This window comes from Xenia sp. Carnegie-2017, unplaced genomic scaffold (genome assembly GCF_021976095.1).
Source record: "Xenia sp. Carnegie-2017 unplaced genomic scaffold, XeniaSp_v1 HiC_scaffold_19, whole genome shotgun sequence".
NCBI classification, from domain to species: Eukaryota; Metazoa; Cnidaria; class Anthozoa; order Malacalcyonacea; family Xeniidae; genus Xenia; species Xenia sp. Carnegie-2017.
The window spans coordinates 6,944,833-6,968,446 of NW_025813481.1; the positions used below are offsets into that span (position 1 = coordinate 6,944,833).

The 23,614-nt window shown below is 34.0% G+C and overlaps 3 protein-coding genes across 3 annotated transcripts in view; all 3 read left to right on the forward strand.

The window, feature by feature from the left end:
- LOC124439377 (nesprin-2-like) overlaps positions 1-23,614 on the forward strand; it is a 35,775-nt gene that overhangs the window by 4,873 nt on the left and 7,288 nt on the right. Inside the window, 32 exon segments of the mRNA XM_046989600.1 lie at positions 1,219-1,376; positions 1,463-1,570; positions 2,812-2,946; positions 3,193-3,249; positions 4,079-4,381; positions 4,630-4,806; positions 4,936-5,190; positions 6,042-8,712; positions 8,754-9,443; positions 9,509-9,580; positions 9,706-9,993; positions 10,119-10,544; positions 10,643-11,053; positions 11,095-11,410; positions 11,464-12,436; positions 12,496-13,191; positions 13,443-13,601; positions 13,673-13,904; positions 14,211-14,365; positions 14,628-14,776; positions 14,916-15,907; positions 16,177-16,301; positions 17,199-17,413; positions 17,544-17,887; positions 17,968-19,541; positions 19,543-20,526; positions 20,528-21,172; positions 21,343-21,459; positions 21,544-21,828; positions 22,022-22,189; positions 22,386-22,931; positions 23,312-23,596. Coding sequence (XP_046845556.1) covers positions 1,296-1,376; positions 1,463-1,570; positions 2,812-2,946; positions 3,193-3,249; positions 4,079-4,381; positions 4,630-4,806; positions 4,936-5,190; positions 6,042-8,712; positions 8,754-9,443; positions 9,509-9,580; positions 9,706-9,993; positions 10,119-10,544; positions 10,643-11,053; positions 11,095-11,410; positions 11,464-12,436; positions 12,496-13,191; positions 13,443-13,601; positions 13,673-13,904; positions 14,211-14,365; positions 14,628-14,776; positions 14,916-15,907; positions 16,177-16,301; positions 17,199-17,413; positions 17,544-17,887; positions 17,968-19,541; positions 19,543-20,526; positions 20,528-21,172; positions 21,343-21,459; positions 21,544-21,828; positions 22,022-22,189; positions 22,386-22,931; positions 23,312-23,596 — 14,634 coding nt within the window. The 5' untranslated portion in view covers positions 1,219-1,295.
- Positions 3-1,039, forward strand: LOC124439505 (CST complex subunit TEN1-like). Its single transcript, XM_046989747.1, has 2 exons — positions 3-202; positions 463-1,039. Exons 1-2 carry the CDS (start codon positions 51-53, stop codon positions 725-727), a joined length of 417 nt encoding a protein of 138 aa, XP_046845703.1. The 5' UTR covers positions 3-50; the 3' UTR covers positions 728-1,039.
- LOC124439506 (interaptin-like) lies at positions 9,514-10,298 on the forward strand. The gene has a single exon (XM_046989748.1). The coding sequence runs from the start codon at positions 9,723-9,725 to the stop codon at positions 10,095-10,097; it is 375 nt and encodes a 124-aa protein (XP_046845704.1). The 5' UTR covers positions 9,514-9,722; the 3' UTR covers positions 10,098-10,298.

The following is a 23,614-nucleotide window of genomic DNA, read 5'->3' on the forward strand; positions in this document are numbered from 1 at the left end:
TTGTGGTTGTGTTTTGAAACTTTTCGCTAAGATCATCGCAGGCTCAAGCGATGATAATGGCGAACGTCGAAAGTATGGATGTCATCGAAAGCATGTTGAAATTCACCCCAGATGTAACAACACATTCTCATATTTTGAGCATTAAAGAAATCAATTCATTGAAACTTGTGCATGAGGATTATGTTGTAAGAACGTGGGGACGGTAGGTAAACTTTTATTTTGTCAAGTGCTTCAAAGTAGACAATCAAACGCCTCTTTTACTCAATACTTATCATAAAAGTAGAAATCTTAATTAGAAATTAGCAGTTAAACGTACGAAATGAAAGAACATGAACATTGTAACTTGTAATTAGAAGTTTGAGTTTGAGCAACATTAAATGATGCTTACACATTGTTGGTTTGTGAGTTTGGACCGATTTGAGCCATGCAGGTAATGAAAAAAATACATTGATCTAATTTTAGTGTTATTGTGCACGATATCCAGAGACAGCTAGCAACATTGATGGATACGTCTGGAGAGAAACTGATTGTCAGCACAGAAAAAATAGAGCCATTTTATTTTGCATTAGGTAGCTATTACCAATTTATTGGAGAAATGGTGAAAAAAGATGAATGCTCACTAATTCTTGTTCCACAAGTTGTCACTTGTATAAATGACTTGGACATAGATAGCTTTAAAAATATGTTGAAAATTCGACGAAACTTCATCAATCAAAACTCTCTGTAAAGATAAAATTATCATTGGTTAAATATTGTGTCATTGGTATTGTGAAAATTTACCAACAACTAACAAAATTTTGTTGTAAATTTTATGATTGAATAATTAAATATTTTATGTACATATATGCTACTGTAATTGATAATTCATATCTTATAAATTTTTTGTATTTAATCATTAGCAAGTCTGTAGCATGTCGAAATATCATTCTTTGATATATTTACACCTTAAGAACAATGTCAACATGATTTCTTATGTAATTATCTTGTCAATTGTAAATATAGCTTGGAAACATAAAAAAAGTTTCCTTTGAAAGATAAATGTTGAGTGTTATAACAAGCCTTTACATGATGGGCAAGGACCAAACTAACAGGTTAATTGGACTAGATGGGAAGATATGAATTCTCTCCATTGGAAAGCTTTAGGGGTGGGTGTATTGTTGGGACAGTTGGGTAAAGATTACCCTGCAACGTGGCTTTTTATTACGTGTTCTCCACGAGATATGCGCGAGCTCCAATATGGCTACTTTAATTGCAATGAAGTATTTCCGTTAATATGATGGTATTTCTGCAATAAAATGTGGGGAAGATTGTCTGAATTTGTGCAAGATAGACTGGATACGTCTGGTGCTGAAGATGAAAAGAATTCAAGTGAAAAAGTATGTATATTACCACATAATGTGATACCGTTTATTGCTCAGTTCTGAATTATCCATTTATTACTATGTGGTTTAAATGCGTTTAGGAAAACTCTAAAGCAGTAATAGAAAACCTTAAAAAAGCTTTGCATGAAGCTGAAAGCCGAAATGAGGATATTAATCGCGAATTCAAGAAACTACTGCGAGATAAGGAGGTTTGGTTGAAATTTATTTAATTAATTGATGTATCGTCATCGACACGTCAAGTTATTGATTTGTCAAATACACAGGGCACAGTACACGATCATTAGAAATCACCCAATTGTTAAAATTTCAATGCATGATAGCTCTGTTTATCCCACGGGTGCATAATTGTGCAGGTTTTGCTGTTAAAAATATCGCAATTTCTCATCATGCGAATAACTGTGTGTTTGTAACAATGATGTGTAAAATGATGTATATTTATGCTTAGCAAAATGACGAGACATTGAAATTATAACAATATGTTGCTTCTAGATGTTTCCCTTTTTATGACCTTTGAACATTGGATATTTCATTATTACTTCTAGTGTACGACACACTGTACTAGGTTGTTTAATTTAAACAGTTTTTTAGAGAAGATATATTTTTTTTCACAAATAAATTGTTTATGTATATAGAGCCAGGATCATTGGTAGGATTTGCGCATTAAACTATCTCACAACATTTTTCGATCCAATTAAATTGTTATAGTCAATGGCAATTGACCTATTTTTCATGCACGACACAATCTTTGAATCATTGAATTTGAATTTACAAGGTGTATAAATTTCTTTGGACTATGTTTTATTTCATGCACAATGTTGTAAATAACAATTGCCAAAATATTTGCTACATGTTTTATATTCTATATGAATTTTAGGCATGCTAATTCATGAAATTATGGTTCATAATAGTTGCCCGTAACATTTCATAGATATTAGAATGCATTTGTTTTTGGTCATTGTAAGTAGCTGGCATAGACTTGCCTTATTATGAAGAATTGATTTTTAAAGATCTCAGTAATAAAATATGCTGTTGTGGATCATTGACATTTTTTTCTTTACTAATATGTTTTTTTCATTTAGTCAACATAATTAATAATATTGCATGTAGATATTTATTTTAATAAAATGAATGTTTTGAACATGCAAAAATCATTGCAGATGTAGATGTAGATTTTTCATGATGTAAAGAGATTTAAGAGGTGGAATGTTGGTGTTAATGTTGTCAAAAACCTCAGTCAACATCAACATAAGTGATTAGAAATTTGTTTTGCCTGCACTTTTCAACTCACTTTACTTAAGCTCAATTCAACGTAAGTAAAGTAAGTTGAAAAGTGTAGGGAAAACAAATTCCAAATCATATTTCTTTTCTTTGTTTGTTGTCTTTAAGAAAAATTACTCTTCAGATTATTAACTTATCGACACTATTTTAGAATGAGTTGAAGAAACTGCAGAGAAATCCAACAGAGTCAGAGAATGAAAGTGATTATTCACATTCGTTGTCAGGTCTACAAGAACAGGTTGAAAACTTAATGGAACAATTAGCAGAGAAAGATAGGGAAATTCAGGTAAAATATATTTTTAATTGTAAAATGATTATACTTAATGGAACAATTAGCAGAGAAAGATAGGGAAATTCAGGTAAAATATATTTTTAATTGCAAAATGATTATACTTAATGGAACAATTAGCAGAGAAAGATAGGGAAATTCAGGTAAAATGTATTTTTAACTGTAAAATGATTATGTGAATAACTACCTTATGTTTTAAATAAATAAGTTTGAAGAAATTTATTTTAATGCGTGTTTAATTAGGAGCTTTCTACTGAAAAAGAAAAAGATGCTCAGTCTAACAGTAGTTCTGTGTCACAGGTGTGTTTGTACATTATATTTTATTATCCACAATGAAGAATACTTTTTTGCTGTCATCTTTTTGTGTATGTTATATCCACAAATACCAATTTTGCCTATCTCAAGACCAAATGCTTAATTTGCCATTTCCGAGTCATTGCACAGTTTTGCAATACATTCTGGTATCCATAGGGAAGCAAAATCAAAGCATTGTTGAAAAGAGCGAAATTGCAAAATGATTGTCTTTTTACACGTGATTTAAAGTTTAATAATTTCTTAACTAACATTATTTATTAGAAAAGGACGTCAAACTACTGTTGTAGAACTGATAAAATTAATCATTTCTACACACGTAATGTTTATTTTAGTTTTAATTAGGTGAAGTTAAATCGGGTTTTTTTTTCGCTAAGCAGGTAAGCGTCAAAGGTGACCAACAATCATTTATTATGCCTTCTGATGCACTTCGTTTTGATGCACTGTCAACAACCAGAGCAATAGCACACGAAAAAAACAAGTAGCTTTCAACCCTAACAGTCATCAAAATGCTCCCCATTTCATTAAAACATTTAAGATTTAAAGAAAATTCCTCGTTTGCTCGCTGTATATTTCGCAAGATTCGATAATGTTTTGTTTGCCTCAAGTGATACCAGAATGCATTGCGAAACTACGCAATGACTTAGAAAAAACGACAACTTACCTGGTCTTTGGCTGCCCTTAAACCCTCAAGTGATACCAGAATGCATTGCGAAACTACGCAATGACTTAGAAAAAACGACAACTTACCTGGTCTTTGGCTGCCCTTAAACGATGGAACTTTTTGTTCGTATTCATTTTATTTAATTTTCTTTAGTTTAATGATGCCGACAAACGAATAGAAGAACTTGAACTTTTGCTAGCGCAAAAAGACAAGAATCTTCAACATTTGCTTCATGAATTGGAAAATGCTGAGCAGCGAAGCAAGCAGACTTGGGAACAGAAACGAATTAACGAAGAGAAGGTTATGGGCGAACTTGCAGCAAAGATTCAACATAATGCATCTTTGGTAACAAAACTTGAAGAGACGCAACATATTGTTGAGGAAAAAGATAAATCTATACAAGAACTTTGTGATAAAATAGAAGCAAAAGAAAGATTGATCAGATCAAGAGATGAGGTATATAAATGGTTTGGTCACCATGTAATAATTGGCATCCTTTTGTATCACTTAACACAATACATGTGTGATGTGTATGTTTAAAATTCTATATTATCATCAAGTGAAACTAAGAACTGAAGTGCATTATTTCACGAAATAAAGAATAGTATTCATTAAACTTGTTATTTTTTTGATTTGTTGGCTGTATTTACAGTTAGTTATCTTTAAAAATCATCGTCATGTCATGTCACGTGATTATTATCTAGGTAATCAGTCAACTTCAAGTGAGTAAAGACATCAGTAGCGGTAGTGATGACGTTGTTTTAGCTCTTCAAGAGCAGGTTAAATCGCAACAAGAGAAGATTACCACCTTTGCTGATGATGTAGATCGTTACAAAAGACAATTGAAAGAGAAAGAAAATGTTCTTGTGACGCGAGAAAAGGTTGATAATTTGCTACGTAGTTTATCTGTTACTTGAATCGTTTTAACACTGACATTTTATAGCTACTGGTTTTTGTATTTTGTGACTTGTGACACTACGTTTGCTTAATCTAACCATTTTTGTTTTTAGTCATTGGAAAATATTCAACATCAGATGCAGGAACAGACTGCGGCGCTTAATCAACTCTCTCTCGAGCGTGATAATCTTCTCAACAAAATAGAAGACTTGGAACTAAAGCACGCCGAAGCGGTGGAAGCCTGGGACGAGAAATTGAGAATGAATAAGGAAAGTCTTGGTGCTGAAATTTCACAATTGGAGATATCGTACAAGCAAAATGAACATATGTTGAGAGAGGAAGTGGATGAAAAGGCCAATATAATTCAGGTTCGAACACTTATCCATCGTTAATTGTTCATTTTCTTTTATGTGACTGGCACTGCTTTTGATAAAATTACTAAACTTCTTCATATTCAAAGGTTTGATATTCAAGTGCTCACGAGCTAGAGGGCCATTTTTATTGTTAACAATTTTTGAATTAATTGAAAGCTTAAAAGAACCATAAAAATGTTTATTCTCGCAATAATTGAATGATTTTTGCACATTGTTTTGCATCATCGCATTTTCGCCTGTTCTTAATGCTTTCATAAGTTCGGTATTTTAGGCCAACTCTCCCGTCACTTGTGTGATTTTTATCTTGTAATTTTGTTGTCACGCAATCTTGGTTGCAATAATTGAGACCTGACAAAGTGTATCTATGGATAATTAATGTATCTTAGGGTAACTTTATTTAAAATCATATGTTTTTCACCATCCTTTTCACGATGAAGATTAACTAAGTTCACTTCACATGTTCTTTACTTTGTGAACTCTATGACTGCAAAGTAGTGAACAAAATACGTACATGAAGTACTACAACCAATATAAGTAATTTGAACAGAAAACACATATTATTTTAATATATGACATTACACTTGTAGTTTTAAAATGTTGCATCCGTGGCTCTTTTTCAGGGAGTTTCCCTTTATCTTATCTCAGAGTAGTGAAGTGTACCTCATATATGCAATGAACATAAATTATTGCAATAATCAATGCGTTCTTAAAAACATATAAAAATTCAACGTTCATAATGCAAGTAGGTTTTTACTTCGAACAGGTATGATTTAGCTGGTGGCTTGATTCGGTTTTTATTGGTTAGAGCTGAACTGATTTTAACATGCGCATTTGATGTTTCTTAGTCGAAAGACGAAGCAATTGCTGTGCTAAAAAGAACCATTCAGGAGAGGGCTCTGGGACCTATTGTTGATCCCGGTAAAGAAAAAGGAATGTCTGAAGAAGGCGAAAAAATTGTTCAGATGTTAGAAAACCAACTGCAGGAGACTAAGGAGAACCTGAATGCCAAACAGAAAGCTTTTGAAAAACTACAACAAGATTTACATGAAAAGGATAACAACATAATTGTGTTGAGACATCAAACTGAGCACGATCTGAAAAGTTTGAGGGAGAAGCTTGAGCAAGAAACGATGAAGACATCGGAATTAGCAAAACAATTAAATGATAAGGATAGTATTTTGCAAAATGTTGAAGAAAGTCAAGTGAACCTGAAAGAACAGTTGAAAAAGACTTTAACCGACTTGGAAAGCACGAAATTACTTCTGGAAGAAAGATCAGAGAAATTATCAGAAAATAAAGATGTGTTGGAAAAGGCTTCCGAATTATCGCACACAATTGAAAATTTGGAAAAAGTGTTAGAGGAACGCGACTCCAAGATTTCTGAACTGAATGTATTGAATGGGGAGTTGCAGGAACGTGTCGAAAATCTGGTTTTAGAAAATCAGCGAGTTCATGAAAGCATGGATGCGATGGAACACGATTTAACTGCGCAATTGGTCTCTGTGCGGGAAGAACTTAAATCTTTTTCTGAGAAACACGAGATGGAAATGTCTGAAAAAGAACAAAAAATTATCGAACAAGAAAGAGCTCTTATCATTAAAGAGAATAAAATCAATGAGTTAAACGAAACACATGAGAAGGAAAAGCGGATGTTTAATGAGAAATTTGAGAATTCCTTCAATGATAAAACTACCCTTGAGAAAGAAATTAAAGTTCTCAATGTAGAAATTGAGAAAAAAGACGAGGCAAGAATAGATATGGAAAAACAACTTTCGGATTTCCAAGAAAAAGTTGACAATATGAAGGAAGAAATGAAACAAAAAGAAGAGGACATAAAATCTTTGGAGAATGGGGTAAGTGAGGATGTTAAAATATTACAAGGAGAGAATAAAAAGTTACTGGAAGATAGAGGTAGATTAGAATGTCTGCTAGGTAGCAAAGAAAGTGAGCTGACTGAGAGAAATAAACGAATTGAAAGTGCTCAAAGCGAAACTTACGAGGTAAAGCAACAGTTTGAGGAATCTGTTAATCGTATTCATGAACTCGCTGAACAAAATCAAACACTGACTGAGGAAATTCTGCAAACAAAAAAAAAGTTTGAAATTGAAGAAGCTAGATATGTAGTAGAAATGGAAAAGAAAGAAACTGAACTAGGCAAGGCTTTACAAGAATTGCAGCTAGAAAAAGATAAAAGTAAAGAAAATGATCAAGATCACATCGATTGCTTGAATACTTTACGTTCGGAAAATGCTGACAAAATTGTTTTAAAAGATAAAGAGATCTTCTTAATGCAAGAACAGTACAATGAAAGCAATAAAAAATTGACAGACATCGTTGAGAAATATGAAATACTGAAGGAAGAGTTGGATATCGGCAAGAAAGTGGAACAGTCCCTATTGCAGAAACGTGATAACGAAGTTAGTTCCTTAAATGATAAATTGACAAGTAAAGATGAATTGATAAACGAATTAAGAGAAAGATTTCGAACATTTGAGGATAATAAAACAGAAGAATTAAGTGTTGTCTTAAAGGAGGCAGAGACATTAAAAGAAACTGTCCTGACCTTAGAAGAAACGCTTGCAGAAAGAGAAGAGAACTTCATTAATATTGCACAAGACAACAATGCGTTGATAAAAAAAATGAACGACGTACAAGCAACTTTGGATAAATGTAACGAAGAGTTTACGAATGAAAAAAACCTTCTCCTCGCAGAGATTGACATTTGTCGGAAAGATTATGAAATAAAGATTTCTGATGGAGATGCGGCAATTGAAATTGAAAAGAAACTTCGCTTAGATCTAAAGGAACAACTTGCAGTTAAAGAGAAAGAATTGAATGACAAATCAACTGAATTTGATAATCTTCAAGGTAAAATGGACGAATCTTTTCAGACATCTGAGAAACAAATGCAAGGACTTAAAACTGTTTGTGAAGATCTAAAGGAACAACTCGCAGTTAAAGAGAAAGAATTGAATGACAAATCAACTGAATTTGATAATCTCCAAGGTAAAATGGAGGAATCTTTTCAGACATCTGAGAAACAAATGCAAGAACTTAAAATTGTTTGTGAAGATCTAAAGGAACAACTCGCAGTTAAAGAGAAAGAATTGAATGACAAATCAATTGAATTAGATAATCTCCAAGGTAAAATGGACGAGTCTTGTGAGATATCTGAGAAACAGATGCAAGAACTTACAACTGTTTGTGAAGATCTAAAGGAACAACTCGCAGTTAAAGAGAAAGAATTGAATGACAAATCAATTGAATTAGATAATCTTCAATGTAAAATGGACGAATCTTTTCAGACATCTGAGAAACAAATACAAGAACTTACAACTGTTTGTGAAGATCTAAAGGAACAACTTGCAGTTAAAGAGAAAGAATTGAATGACAAATCAATTGAATTTGATAATCTTCAAGGTAAAATGGACGAATCTTTTCAGACATCTGAGAAACAAATGCAAGAACTTACAACTGTTTGTGAAGATCTAAAGGAAAACTCGCAGTTAAAGAGAAAGAATTGAATGACAAATCAATTGAATTAGATAATCTTCAAGGTAAAATGGACGAATCTTTTCAGACATCTGAGAAACAGATGCAAGAACTTACAACTGTTTGTGAAGATCTAAAGGAACAACTCGCAGTTAAAGAGAAAGAATTGAATGACAAATCAATTGAATTAGATAATCTTCAAGGTAAAATGGACGAATCTTGTCAGACATCTGAGAAACAGATGCAAGAACTTACAACTGTTTGTGAAGATCTAAAGGAACAACTCGCAGTTAAAGAGAAAGAATTGAATGACAAATCAATTGAATTAGATAATCTTCAAGGTAAAATGGACGAATCTTTTCAGACATCTGAGAAACAGATGCAAGAACTTACAACTGTTTGTGAAGATCTAAAGGAACAACTTGCAGTTAAAGAGAAAGAATTGAATGACAAATCAATTGAATTAGATAATCTTCAAGGTAAAATGGACGAATCTTTTCAGACATCTGAGAAACAAATGCAAGAACTTACAACTGTTTGTGAAGATCTAAAGGAACAACTTGCAGTTAAAGAGAAAGAATTGAATGACAAATCAATTGAATTAGATAATCTTCAATGTAAAATGGACGAATCTTTTCAGACATCTGAGAAACAAATGCAAGAACTTACAACTGTTTGTGAAGATCTAAAGGAACAACTCGCAGTTAAAGAGAAAGAATTGAATGACAAATCAATTGAATTAGATAATCTCCAAGGTAAAATGGACGAATCTTTCAGACATCTGAGAAACAAATGCAAGAACTTACAACTGTTTGTGAAGATCTAAAGGAACAACTCGCAGTTAAAGAGAAAGAATTGAATGACAAATCAATTGAATTAGATAATCTTCAAGGTAAAATGGACGAATCTTTTCAGACATCTGAGAAACAGATGCAAGAACTTACAACTGTTTGTGAAGATCTAAAGGAACAACTCGCAGTTAAAGAAAAGAATTGAATGACAAATCAATTGAATTAGATAATCTTCAAGGTAAAATGGACGAGTCTTGTGAGATATCTGAGAAACAGATGCAAGAACTTACAACTGTTTGTGAAGATCTAAAGGAACAACTCGCAGTTAAAGAGAAAGAATTGAATGACAAATCAATTGAATTTGATAATCTTCAAGGTAAAATGGACGAATCTTTTCAGACATCTGAGAAACAGATGCAAGAACTTACAACTGTTTGTGAAGATCTAAAGGAACAACTCGCAGTTAAAGAAAAAGAATTGAATGACAAATCAATTGAATTAGATAATCTTCAAGGTAAAATGGACGAATCTTTTCAGACATCTGAGAAACAGATGCAAGAACTTACAACTGTTTGTGAAGATCTAAAGGAACAACTCGCAGTTAAAGAAAAGAATTGAATGACAAATCAATTGAATTAGATAATCTTCAAGGTAAAATGGACGAATCTTTTCAGACATCTGAGAAACAGATGCAAGAACTTACAACTGTTTGTGAAGATCTAAAGGAACAACTCGCAGTTAAAGAGAAAGAATTGAATGACCAATCAATTGAATTAGATAATCTTCAAGGTAAAATGGACGAATCTTTTCAGATATCTGAGAAACAGATGCAAGAACTTACAACTGTTTGTGAAGATCTAAAGGAACAACTCGCAGTTAAAGAGAAAGAATTGAATGACAAATCAATTGAATTTGATAATCTTCAAGGTAAAATGGACGATTCTTTTGAGATATCTGAGAAACAGATGCAAGAACTTACAACTGTTTGTGAAGATCTAAAGGAACAACTCGCAGTTAAAGAAAAAGGATTGAATGACAAATCAATTGAATTAGATAATCTTCAAGGTAAAATGGACGAATCTTTTCAGACATCTGAGAAACAGATGCAAGAACTTACAACTGTTTGTGAAGATCTAAAGGAACAACTCACAGTTAAAGAAAAGAATTGAATGACAAATCAATTGAATTAGATAATCTTCAAGGTAAAATGGACGAATCTTTTCAGATATCTGAGAAACAGATGCAAGAACTTACAACTGTTTGTAAAGATCTAAAGGAACAACTTGCAGTTAAAGAGAAAGAATTGAATGACAAATCAATTGAATTTGATAATCTTCAAGGTAAAATGGACGAATCTTTTCAGACATCTGAGAAACAGATGCAAGAACTTACAACTGTTTGTGAAGATCTAAAGGAACAACTTGCAGTTAAAGAAAAAGAATTGAATGACAAATCAATTGAATTAGATAATCTTCAAGGTAAAATGGACGAATCTTTTCAGACATCTGAGAAACAGATGCAAGAACTTACAACTGTTTGTGAAGATCTAAAGGAACAACTCACAGTTAAAGAAAAGAATTGAATGACAAATCAATTGAATTAGATAATCTTCAAGGTAAAATGGACGAATCTTTTCAGACATCTGAGAAACAGATGCAAGAACTTACAACTGTTTGTGAAGATCTAAAGGAACAACTCGCAGTTAAAGAGAAAGAATTGAATGACAAATCAATTGAATTAGATAATCTTCAAGGTAAAATGGACGAGTCTTGTGAGATATCTGAGAAACAGATGCAAGAACTTACGACTGTTTGTGAAGATCTAAAGGAACAACTCGCAGTTAAAGAGAAAGAATTGAATGACAAATCAATTGAATTTGATAATCTTCAAGGTAAAATGGACGAGTCTTGTGAGATATCTGAGAAACAGATGCAAGAACTTACAACTGTTTGTGAAGATCTAAAGGAACAACTCGCAGTTAAAGAAAAAGATTGAATGACAAATCAGTTGAATTAGATAATCTTCAATGTAAAATGGACGAATCTTTTCAGACGTCTGAGAAACAAAAACAAGAACTTACAACTGTTTGTGAAAATCTAAAGGAACAACTTGCAGTTAAAGAAAAAGAATTGAATGACAGATCAATTGAATTAGATAATCTTCAAGGTAAAATGGACGAATCTTTTCAGACATCTGAGAAACAAATGCAAGAACTTACATCTGTTTCTGAAGATCTAAAGGAGCAACTCACAGTTAAAGAGAAAGAATTGAATGACCAATCAATTGAATTAGATAATCTTCAAGGTAAAATGGACGAATCTCGTCAGACATCTGAGAAACAGATGCAAGAACTTGCAACTGTTTGTGAAGATCTAAAGGAACAACTCGCAGTTAAAGAGAAAGAATTGAATGACAAATCAATTGAATTTGATAATCTTCAAGGTAAAATGGACGAATCTTTTCAGACATCTGAGAAACAAATGCAAGGACTTAAAACTGTTTGTGAAGATCTAGAGGAAAAACTCGCAATTAAAGAGAAAGAATTGAATGACCAATCAATTGAATTAGATAATCTTCAAGGTAAAATGGACGAATCTTTTCAGACATCTGAGAAACAAATGCAAGAACTTACAACTGTTTGTGAAGATCTAAAGGAACAACTTGCAGTTAAAGAGAAAGAATTGAATGACCAATCAATTGAATTAGATAATCTCCAAGGTAAAATGGACGAATCTTTTCAGACATCTGAGAAACAAATGCAAGAACTTAAAGCTGTTTGTGAAGATCTAAAGGAACAACTCGCAGTTAAAGAGAAAGAATTGAACGACCAATCAATTGAATTTGATAATCTTCAAAGTAAAATGGACGAATCTTTTCAGACATCTGAGAAACAGATGCAAGAACTTACAACTGTTTGTGAAGATCTAAAGGAACAACTCGCAGTTAAAGAGAAAAATTGAATGACAAATCAATTGAATTAGATAATCTTCAAGGTAAAATGGACGAATCTTTTCAGACATCTGAGAAACAAATACAAGAACTTACAACTGTTTGTGAAGATCTAAAGGAACAACTCGCAGTTAAAGAGAAAGAATTGAATGACAAATCAATTGAATTTGATAATCTTCAAGGTAAAATGGACGAATCTTTTCAGACATCTGAGAAACAAATACAAGAACTTACAACTGTTTGTGAAAATCTAAAGGAACAACTCGTAGTTAAAGAAAAAGAATTGAATGACAGATCAATTGAATTAGATAATCTTCAAGGTAAAATGGACGAGTCTTGTGAGATATCTGAGAAACAGATGCAAGAACTTACAACTGTTTGTAAAGATCTAAAGGAACAACTCGCAGTTAAAGAGAAAGAATTGAACGACCAATCAATTGAATTATATAATCTCCAAGGTAAAATGGACGAGTCTTGCCAGACATTTGAGAAGCAGATGCAAGAACTTAAAACTGTTTGTGAAGATCTAAAGGAACAACTCGCAGTTAAAGAGAAAGAATTGAACGACCAATCAATTGAATTAGATAATCTCCAAGGTAAAATGGACGAATCTTTTCAGACATCTAAGAAACAAATGCAACAACTTACAACTGTTTGTGAAGATTTAAAGGAGCAACTCGCAGTTAAAGAGAGAGAATTGAATGACAAATCAATTGAATTAGATAATCTTCAAGCTAAAATGGACGAGTCTTATAAGAAAAAGGCTCGGCTCGAAATATCGATATACTAAAACCTGAGGAAGAAAGACTGTCAAACGAACCTGTTATAGACGTCACAAGTTTAAATGATCTGGTGAGTTAATGGACTGTAGAAGTGTGATGAGTAGATTATGAGTTGATTTTGAGTGAATATACTTGGTCGTCATGCAAACGTGACATGAAGCACCTCTTTAGAAATGAATGATATCATATGGTACAATCTTTATAGACATCAAGATTTGTGTATCTGTTTTAGATGAATGAAATGGCTTTACAACAACCTATTCGCGAGGATTTAATTCAGCCCGAGACTATACGTGAAGTAGCTGCTTCTACTGAACCTTCTATCCAAGTAGAGTCAACTTTTGATGAGCCTGAAGCTAATAACCTGAAGAACTCTGAAGTCTATGAAAAGGTCTTGTTTTGAATTGGTAATAATGTTGTTATGCTCACAACATTTCATCATTTAAATGTAATTTTATTCAGGTCGATGAGATTGAACGAAGTTTTAATGAAGTGAAGGAAAAGTTGGGCGAAGAAATGAACAGAAATCTTGAATTACAAAAAGAACTTGAGTGTTTGCATGAAGAGAAGATGGTAGCTGATGCTAGATGTACCGAACTGAAGAAAGCCCTTGAAGAATTCATATTTGCAACTGACAAAAAGGATAATGAAGAGAAAGTCCCAGAGAGCAAATCTCTGGCGGAGGAAGTTGAAGGTATTCGTGTTGTTGTTATCCATATTTGTACATGCGTTTACCACCCATGAACAACAACATCCTTTAATTGGTAATGTCATTTTTGGAACTTCTAATATTTTCACTATAACTAAATTTGGGTGATGTTTGTACAATGTTGAAGAATTCTTAAGATTCAGGAGTTGTTATCAAATCCCTAATATCATGTATTTGTTATTCCCTATTCCAGGACACAAGAATACCGTTCACAACTTTTATATTTACTCGACATCATGTAATATTGTAATGGTGTTGATATCACACACACTAACATATTTTGTCTCACAGTAACCGATGATGTTTCTGTTTTGTTGGAGAATACTCAATCAAATATTGAACCAATGCAAGCAATTAATGCTACATCTGAATCCTTTGCCGAAGTCATACGCTTGTTGGAGGATGAAAAATCATCGCTTGAAAGGAAAGTAGACAGCATTACGAAGGTTTGTTTAATATCTGTTTACGACTGTAACTCTCCAGATACATTTGCTTTAGACTTGAGCTCTCATTTTTCCGAAAATGTCTAATCTGCCTTCAGTGTTATTTATAAGACATTTTTAAACATTTTTAAGAAAGATTTTATGTCATCTTTTAACGACTGTAAAGAAGCGTGGATGATTGCAATTAGTCATTGGTTTCATTTAAATTTATATGGAATTTGATTTATATAAATTTAAGAATGTTTTCGTCATTTTATGTTTGTAGGAAAGAAATGCACTTCGTTCTCATATTGAGCAAATGGAAGAAGATCTTGAAAAGTTCCGTGAAAAGGAAGTTGAGGAACATCACGTGGCCGAAAATATTGGAAATCGTAATAGAATTGAGGAGATGGTTAAAGAAATGGATGAACTCAGGTGAACATTGTTTTATATTATTGTTAGTATCTGAAGTTAGGAGATACAAGTTCAAATTAACTTAAAGTAAACAATAAAACTATGTATCTGTTTGACTACGTCAGCATAAATAACTCATGTAGTCAATCAATCATTTTAGATCTCTCATCGAAGAGCGCGATGCTCAAAAGTGCGAATTGCAAGAGCAATTGAAATTATCTGAAACTGAATTACAACGTGAATGTGAAGACAGCGAAGCTCTTCGTAATACAATATCTCATCTTGAGTCTCAAATTGATAATAATAAAGAACACATACGTGATTTAGAAAGCACACTTTCTGAGGCTTTGAATGATAGCAATCGCTTCAAGTTTGAAATTGAAAAGCTAGAAGAAGGGAAAGACAAGTTGACGAAAGAATTAGACACGGTGCAAGCCAATAATGTTCAAGCTAATGAAGCAATGAAGGAACTACGAGAAATAAAGGATGAAGTTATTAACAACCTTGATGATACTTTACAATCTAAAGAATCCCAAATTGCTGGTTTGCAACGAATGCTTCAGTTCAAGGAAACCGAAATACACGATCTTCGGGAAAGTATTGAAACAATGGGACAATTACAGAGCAATCTTGAGTCAAAGGATTTGGAACTGGCGAGATTATATGGCAGTGCTGAAAATAGGGAATGTGTCGTAAAGGAGCTGGTTGAAGCTAAGGATTCGATTATAATGGACCTTCAACATGACTTGCAAGGAAGAGTATCCGAATTGTTTCAGTTACAAGATAGTATCGCTGAGAAAGATAAGGAGATAATGAAATTGAAGCAATCTACAACAGATGATGATTTAAATTCATGTGATGGGAGATCAGTATTACAAGAGAAAGAAACAGAGTTGCTAAATATGAGTCAGGTTGCTCAAGAAAAAGAATCACAAGTTGGACTACTGGAAGCTCAATTGTTAGAAAAGGAAACTGAAATCGTAGAATTAAAAGAAATGATCAAAGAAAAAGAGACTACGGACGATGAACTTGCAAACGCGAAGAAACTCCTCTTAAAGTTAAAGAAGAAGTTTGCGAGTTTTCGTGAAGAAAAACAGACTGAGTTAGAACTTAAAGATGGTGATGTTTCACGACTCCTTGATCGTGTTGCAGGTTTGTCTCTGTTTCTAGTTCAATTTTTACATGTACCTGTGTGTACCTGTGTGTACCTGTGTGTACGCGTATACGATGTGATAATGATGATGATGTGCACATAAGAAACATGTACCTGTGTGTACCTGTGTACGATGTGATGATGATGATAATGATGATGATGTGCACATAAGAAACATGTACGTGTGTGTGCCTGTGTGTACCTGTGTACGATGTGATGATGATGATGATGTGCACATAAGAAACATGTCTCTTGATTTTGTTGACAGAGATCGAAACCTTACGACATGACGAAGAACGGAAAGTTAAAGAAGAAATAAAACAGTTAAATGACAAATTAATTGAAAGCGAGAAAAAGTGTGAAGAATTGATTGGCGAAAATGTTCAACTGAAGGTAGTAGTTTGTATAAGCCCGTAGGCTGTTTTTACCATCTGTAACACTGTATTTCATAATATTCCTGTTGACACAAGCAACAGATATATTTGACTGACATTACTATTGCTTTTTTAAACTGATTGGTTGGAACCCGGGCGTATTGTTGACTATTCATACATATAGATAGTCCATGTTAGTGCAGTCTTGACTCCTGAAAACGACTGTTGGTGTTGACTGAAATTTAAATAACCTTAGCGGTAGTCATCTGTAGAGTCTAGTGACTCTCAACACCATTAACATACCATTGACTGGTATTCGGCAAAATGTATGATTTTTAGCACCGACTCCAGACTGTATGATTTCCGTTGTTATACTGACTTAGAAAGTACACTCTCTCGAACAAAAAAAACAGCGAACTTTTATACATATGACAAGCCCAGGCTGTGATTGAGGTAAGTACCACCTTCGGCCGGGGTAAATGAAATGCATATTTTCAGATAAGTATTGGCTTCCGTGTATGGAATCGTCATGGTAAACAGGTATCTGCGGGTGCATCGTTTACTATGACGATTCCAATACACTGGAGACTATGTACAATACACGTTTACTATGACGATTCTAATACTTACCTGAAAATTTGCGTTTCCTTTTCTCCGGCCTTTGGCGTTACTTACCTCGTCCACAGCGTCTGTCTAGTACCGTTTACATTTACTCATTTCCTCTAAATACTATATTGTGTTGTATGGAGTAATCAGAAAATACGGCGATCCTGACGTTTTCTCTTTTCTACTGGATATTGAAGATGACTACATCTTAAGTTATCGGAACATCGGTCAACGCCAACAATTTTCCATGCATGAGCTACATCTACAAACTTGCTAAATGTAGTTTGAAACAACTCATGATTTTCTGCAGGATGTGATCCAAAGTTTTGATCAATCGAAAAAAGCTGAACTCTTAGATCTCGAGAATGAACTGACGAAATTGAAGGAAATCCACGAGCAATACATAAATGAAAAAAATGAAGAAATTTCTAATCTTAAAAATGACTTCTTGCTGGAGTTGAACCAAAATAATGAATTTGTACTCAATCAAATCAATGCATTACGCCAAGAGTTGGATGAAAGCAGGTAATACAGCATTTTATAGACAGAGTTTGGTTTTTTTAAACATTATCAATGTATTTCAATTATCAAACATTTTTTGTAAAAAGGCCCGAATTTCAGGTTTTGTTCATTGATGAAAGTTTGATTTTTGTAGGACTGCTCTGTCGAAAGAAGAGACACAAAATGAAATGTTGAGGAGAAGTTTGTCCAATAGCGTTGAGGAGTTGGAGATGGCAAAACTAGAACTGCGAGAGAAAATTGCCATGATATCGGAGAGTGAGAATGAGGTGGCTACTTTAAATAGACTTTTAGCTGATAGCAAGATGGAAGCACAAAATGTCGAACATGAATTAATTGATACAAAAGCAGCTTTAGTTGAGAATCTTGTTCGGTCTTTGAATGAAAGTGTGTTAGAGAACCAATCAAATACGGAACAAGTTTTAAAATTAAAACAGGAATTATGCGAAATCCAGTCTGTTTTGGGTAAGTTTACATATTGTGTGTTCTTTCTATACTGCCAAAAAGATGCGTTAAGTTTTATTTATTAATGTGAAGGTGAAAAGAAAAAGAACTCGAAGCTCAAAGAAATGTTGTATCCGACACTGTAACAAAACTTGACATTCCCGAAGAGCTTCGCCTTGAGAAAAGTGTACCAATAGTTCCAGAGGAGATTACAACACAGGAATCGAGTGAAATACAAAATGCACCTTGCGTTGACGATTTCGTTACAAACAAAAGCACGGTCGAATTTCAAGAAATGACACCTTTGGAGGAAACTGCTTTGGAAAAAAATGAATCTTTTTCATTACGTTCTGGGGACAACGCAAAGGTTGATGAACTTTGTTCTCGTCTACAAGAGAAAGAATTAGCTTTTCAGAAACAATCCGAGCAATTGCACGCGGTTGCCAAGAAGTTCGCTGGTTTAAAGAAGAAATTCAGCAGCCAGAAAGAACATTTAAAAGAAGTGGAAGACAGTAACAAAAAACTCGACGCTGAAAAAGCTGAGCTTCTGATCTCTTTAGATGATATGAAGAAGAATTTGCTTGAATTCCAGGAAATTTCCAAACGGGCAGAAGAGCAAGATAGCATGGTGGAATTTTTGAAATCAGAAATTTCCCGTTTCCATGGTACTATCGTCACCACGGAGGAGGAGAATAACCGCTTGAAAACATCACTTGAAAGCAGAGACAAAGAGGTCAGTTTATTACATGGACAGCTTAATACTGCTTCTGAACGACTAGAAGTTTTAGAAAACGTGATTGAGGAACGTGATAAATATGTTGAATTACTGTCATCGAAGGACAATGAATTGGATCTGTTGAAAGCCGAACTACAGAAAAGTGAAGCTTCGATCTTGAAGAAAAACGATGAAATTTCGGCGGTTCGTCACAGTGCTAAAGAAGATTTCTCAGTTCACGTTGAGCAACTTGAAATACTCAAAAATCAAGTGGAAGTTAGTTGTCGTGAAATGTCTGACTTACAAGAAAGTTTGCGAGAGAAAGAAAATGAAATCAAGAGGCTTCAAGATGAACGCGAAAGTTTTGTCGGTCAGGTCGAAAATTCGTCTGCGAAAATATTTGAGCTCGATAAAATATTGAAAGAAAGGGAAGGCGAAGTTGAAGAAAATGCACAAGAAATATCTTTTCTTCAAAGTCAATTGGATAACAAGATAAGAGAGAAGACTGAACTTTCCGAAGATATTCTCAGATTTATGAATGAAAACGAACAATTAAAGTTGACACTCGAATCAAACCAATCTCAAGGAGAAATTGAAAATTTCAGCAATGAAATGACCGAACTTCAAAAGGCATTTCAAGAAAAGGACATTCTCGTCACCGAGTATGAGAAACAATTTGAAAATTTACGAAATGATATGCAGGATATGGAACTAGAAAACCGACGTCTGGGCGAGGCGTTGGATGAAATAGTTGAGCAAAAACGAAGTTTAGAAGGTTTACTACAGGTAAGAGATGTCGAAGTCGATGATCTTCGTTGCAAAGTTAGCGAAATGGAGTGTTTTTACGACACGGAGAAAGATGCATTGGAAAAGCTCCAAGCCGATAAAGATGAAGAATTGCAACAACTCAATGATTCGCTAATGATGAAATCAACTTTAGTGGATGAACTCTCACAAAACTATCGGAGAGGAAAATGAACACAATTTGAAGGAAATGGAAGAGAAGTTGATGGACACCGAGCAACAATTGACTCGACTGCAAACAGATTTACAACAATTGAAGGAAAACAACACGAAATTACAAGAGAATTTGTGCACAACTGGAAACACATTGGAGCTCTCCAATGCCAAAAATTCTTCTTTAGAGGAAACTATAATTAGTCATATGAACGATATCAATGATTTAAAAGAAGCGTTACGTAAAACTGATGATATTTCAACAGAATTGCGAACTAAAGTTGAACAATTAGAGGAACTTTTGAGCGAGAAAGATGCTCAATTGCAAACACTTCAACAAAAAGATAATGAAACGGAATCGTTAAAGTTGGTGTTAACTTCAAAAAATCAGGAAATACTCGAATTACAAGAGAAGTATGATAGTTTGATACAGGTCAAGCAAGACGTCTCCGACAAAGTTACTGAATTAGGAAGCATACCTTCCGGTAAAAGTGAATTGGAGAAGGAGTCACTGCAATCAAAGGAAATGGCGACTATGAACGAAAAGTTTTGGGAAGAAAAAAACTCGTCTTTACAAGAAAAAATTGCCGAATTGGAAAAAGAGAGAATTCAGTTGCGTAGGAAACTTGCGACAATGAAAAAAGCAAATGCTGAAGTCGGTAAGCAACACAAGCAGCTTCAAAGTGCTTTGTCTCAACAAGAAATAAAACTTGCTGAGGTTTCCTTGGAGAGGCAAACTATCAAAGAGGATTTGGAAAGGACTATTACTCTCATTCAACAAGAAAAATCTGACATCGAAACAGAATTTGAAGATACTGTAAAAGAACTAAAGGAACTCAAGAGAATTAATGAAGATATTTGTACAGAAAGAGATTCCTTGAAAGCTGACGTGGAAGCTCTTCGAACTGAGAAAGAGTGGAATTCCTCTGAGCTCGAGAACTTGCAAAGTGAACTTGATAAAAAAATATGTGGAAATACAAGAATTGAAAATAAGACAAACTGAAGCCAGCAACGACTTTGATGTCCATGTACAGAAACGTGTTGACGAAATTTCCATGGAGAAGAATTTGGAAAGGGCTGAGATTGAAGAAGAGTTTGCCAATCAACTTCAACAGATGTCCGTTGAGAAAGATGAAAAAATTCGCAAGAAAGATTTGGAAATCACAGAATTAAAGAACAAACTAGTTGAAGGAAGTTCACTTTCTGAAAACTTTCAAATTGAATTGCGCAAATTAAATGATGAAGTTGAGCAGCAAAACAAGCAAATTATCGAACTGTATGCGACATTGGAAAGCGAAAAGGCCAGCGTAGAGTCAAAGGACATACAAATATCAAGTATTTCCACAGATATAAAGAATTTGCAAAATCAACTGAATTCAAAAGATGAAGAACTGAAGGCGTCGCTTATTACCAATAACGACGCTTCTGTGAAGGTTGACGAGCTTTTGCTTGAAGTTAAAGCTTTGAAAGACGAACTTAATGTACTTAGTGAAGCACGTGATGCCTCGGATAAGATGTTACATGAAGTCTCAAGTGAGAAACAGTTGCTGCATGAACAGTTTCAAAAAGCTCTGAAGGAACGGGATGAATTAAAAAAACTTGATGGAGATACTGGTCAAATGGTCGTTGCTATGGAAGAAAAGGACAAGGTTTGCTTTTTTTGTTACTTTTTTTTTTTGGAGTGCGTCTCACAAGTACCGTAAAGCTCAAGTGTATTGTAGCTTTATTGCTATTTTCACCAACCATTGATACAACGTAAGAAGTCTATTTATCAGTCGAGTTGGTCGTAGGTGTTTTTATTTTTGTTTGTTTTCTGTAGAAAATTGCGATCTTAAAAAAGAAAGTAAAGGAACTACGAAAGGAAAAGAGTGCAAATGAAAAATTCAAAGATGAGGGAACAACTAACATGGACGTTACTCCCGAAGTTACAAATGAGGTTTGTACGTTGATATAAATTACAGTAAATATTCTTTATTAACCTTGATTTAAAATATTCGCTTCCTTGTTTTTTTACTTACAGCAGTTTCAAAAAACTGAAGTGACCATGTTAGACGCTGAACCTACAGTCGATAAACGTATGGAAGAGCTTGAACATCTTCGACATGAGAGAAATGTATACGAGGAAAGTTACATTGGTCTTCAACGTCAACTTGATCTTGTACAAAAGGAAAATGAAAAACTCGCTGAAGATCTTCAATTGAAGCAACAAACGCTTGACGAGCTTGAATCAAGACTCGAACTAGAAAGGAAAGATGTCCGCCAAGAGATGGAAACACGTTTAAATGAAATGAAAATGAACGCGAATGTAAGAGAAAAGAACTTTTGATAAGAATGAAAAGAAAAGCAAACTTTATAAGTTCAATCTCTACGTTAAAGGTGAATAGTTGCTTTCTTTTACTGAGTGAGAGAAAAAAACAGAAAATTCCATAAGTTCCCTATGCAGGTATGCATTTACATTTGTCTTTTAGTTATGAAATTTTGTGTTTTATAACTTACAGGCGGAAAAGCAAGGAATGAGTGATGAGATGGAACAGTTGAAAGAGAATTTGTCATCTTTGGCCAACGAGAAAAATGGTTTGAGTGACGAGAGATCAGAATTAATGGTCACGTGTGAAAATAGGTCTAGAGAAATTGATAATCTACAAAATCAAATTGTAGAGCTTAAGGTATGCGTTAACTCGTTGTGTGGATGCGATAAAAGATTATCAAGGTGTACTTAGGTTGTCAATGTTGCTGTTTCAGTTATGCTATTTTTATTCATATCGGGGAATTTTTTTGAATGATTTAATTTCATTTAAGGTTGAATGTGCAGAGTTAAATAGGATTGTCGTATTTTACATTTTCGTACTTTCTTTTTTGAAGACGCAACGCGATGTGCTCGAGAAAAAAAGTGCTTTGATTCAGAACGACCTTGAAATGAATAAAAAAGGAAAGATTAAGCTGAAACAAAAATTAAAGGACAACATTAAACAACACGAGGAAGAGAAACTATCTCTTGAAAAAGACATACAAAATATTAAAAAGGAAAAAGCAGAAACGTGCAATGCATTGCGTGTAGAATTTGGCTCAGCGTTAGACAATCGCGATTCCCTTGTAAGTAGTTTACGCGAAAAACTTGACGTATTGAATGCAAAGAAACTGGAAAATGAAGAAAAATACGAAGTTGAGAATCGACAATTAACATTGAAGTTAACAGATTCTAATGAGAAAAATATGAAACTTGAATCGGATTTGTCCGAGTTGAGGATAAACCTGGAGAATGCTAGAGCAAACATGAGTGAAATACGCCGTGAAAAAGACAATATTGGTGATTCAATCCGTGCAGAGTTTGATAACATATGCTCCGGGTTGAGAATGGATTTAGAAAGGGTGTTAAAAGAAAAAGATGAATTGGCAAGAGCTATGGAGGTATACTAAATAACGTTTTCTGATTGTATACGAATGCAAATCTTTAATTATTTGGAGGAATTGATTTGTGTTTACAAATATATACGAATGATTTACTCTAGCTGCTATGTTAATTTCAATTGTTTCTCGACTAAGAAGGGCGGAATCTTCGTCAGGAGAGTCTTCATGTTCGTCCTTTTGAACGTTTTTTAAAATGTATAATGAATACGCAAGTGTGTACTGTTAATTAGGTAGGCTCTACGGCGATTTCCTCTTGCAAATTTAGATATTACTTCGTTATCCTATGTTTTTAAAACGCTCTCTATACTAGCGACGAAACTGTCTCACCATGGCTCTTCAGTAGTAATCCAAATGTACTTCATTTTAATCTTTTTTTTCAGTTGGGACGTCTCGGTTTGGAGAAAGAACTTGTCGACAAAGAGGAAACATTTGATGGACTTCTACAGATTGTGAAAGAACAAGACGCCAAGTTAAGTTCTGAGAACCTAGCGACTTTGAAATCTGAAGTAGAACGACTTAGACGTGAACTAGCATCAAACCAGGTTTCTTTGGAACAGGAAAGAGTACTTGTGGCACAAAAGAATGTCTTCATTCAGACCATCGACGAAGACAAGAAGAGATTATTGGCTGAGAGAGAAGAAATGGCTGAAAAGGCTAAACAAGAGGTGAATTTGTATTGTTCA

Coding starts and splice junctions, on each gene's coding strand:
- LOC124439505 (XM_046989747.1), top strand. CDS start 51: ATGATAATGGCGAACGTCGAAAGTATGGATGTCATCGAAAGCATGTTG. Junction 203..462: donor GTTGTAAGAACGTGGGGACG/GTAGGTAAACTT, acceptor ATCTAATTTTAG/TGTTATTGTGCACGATATCC.
- LOC124439506 (XM_046989748.1), top strand. CDS start 9,723: ATGGACGAGTCTTGTGAGATATCTGAGAAACAGATGCAAGAACTTACA.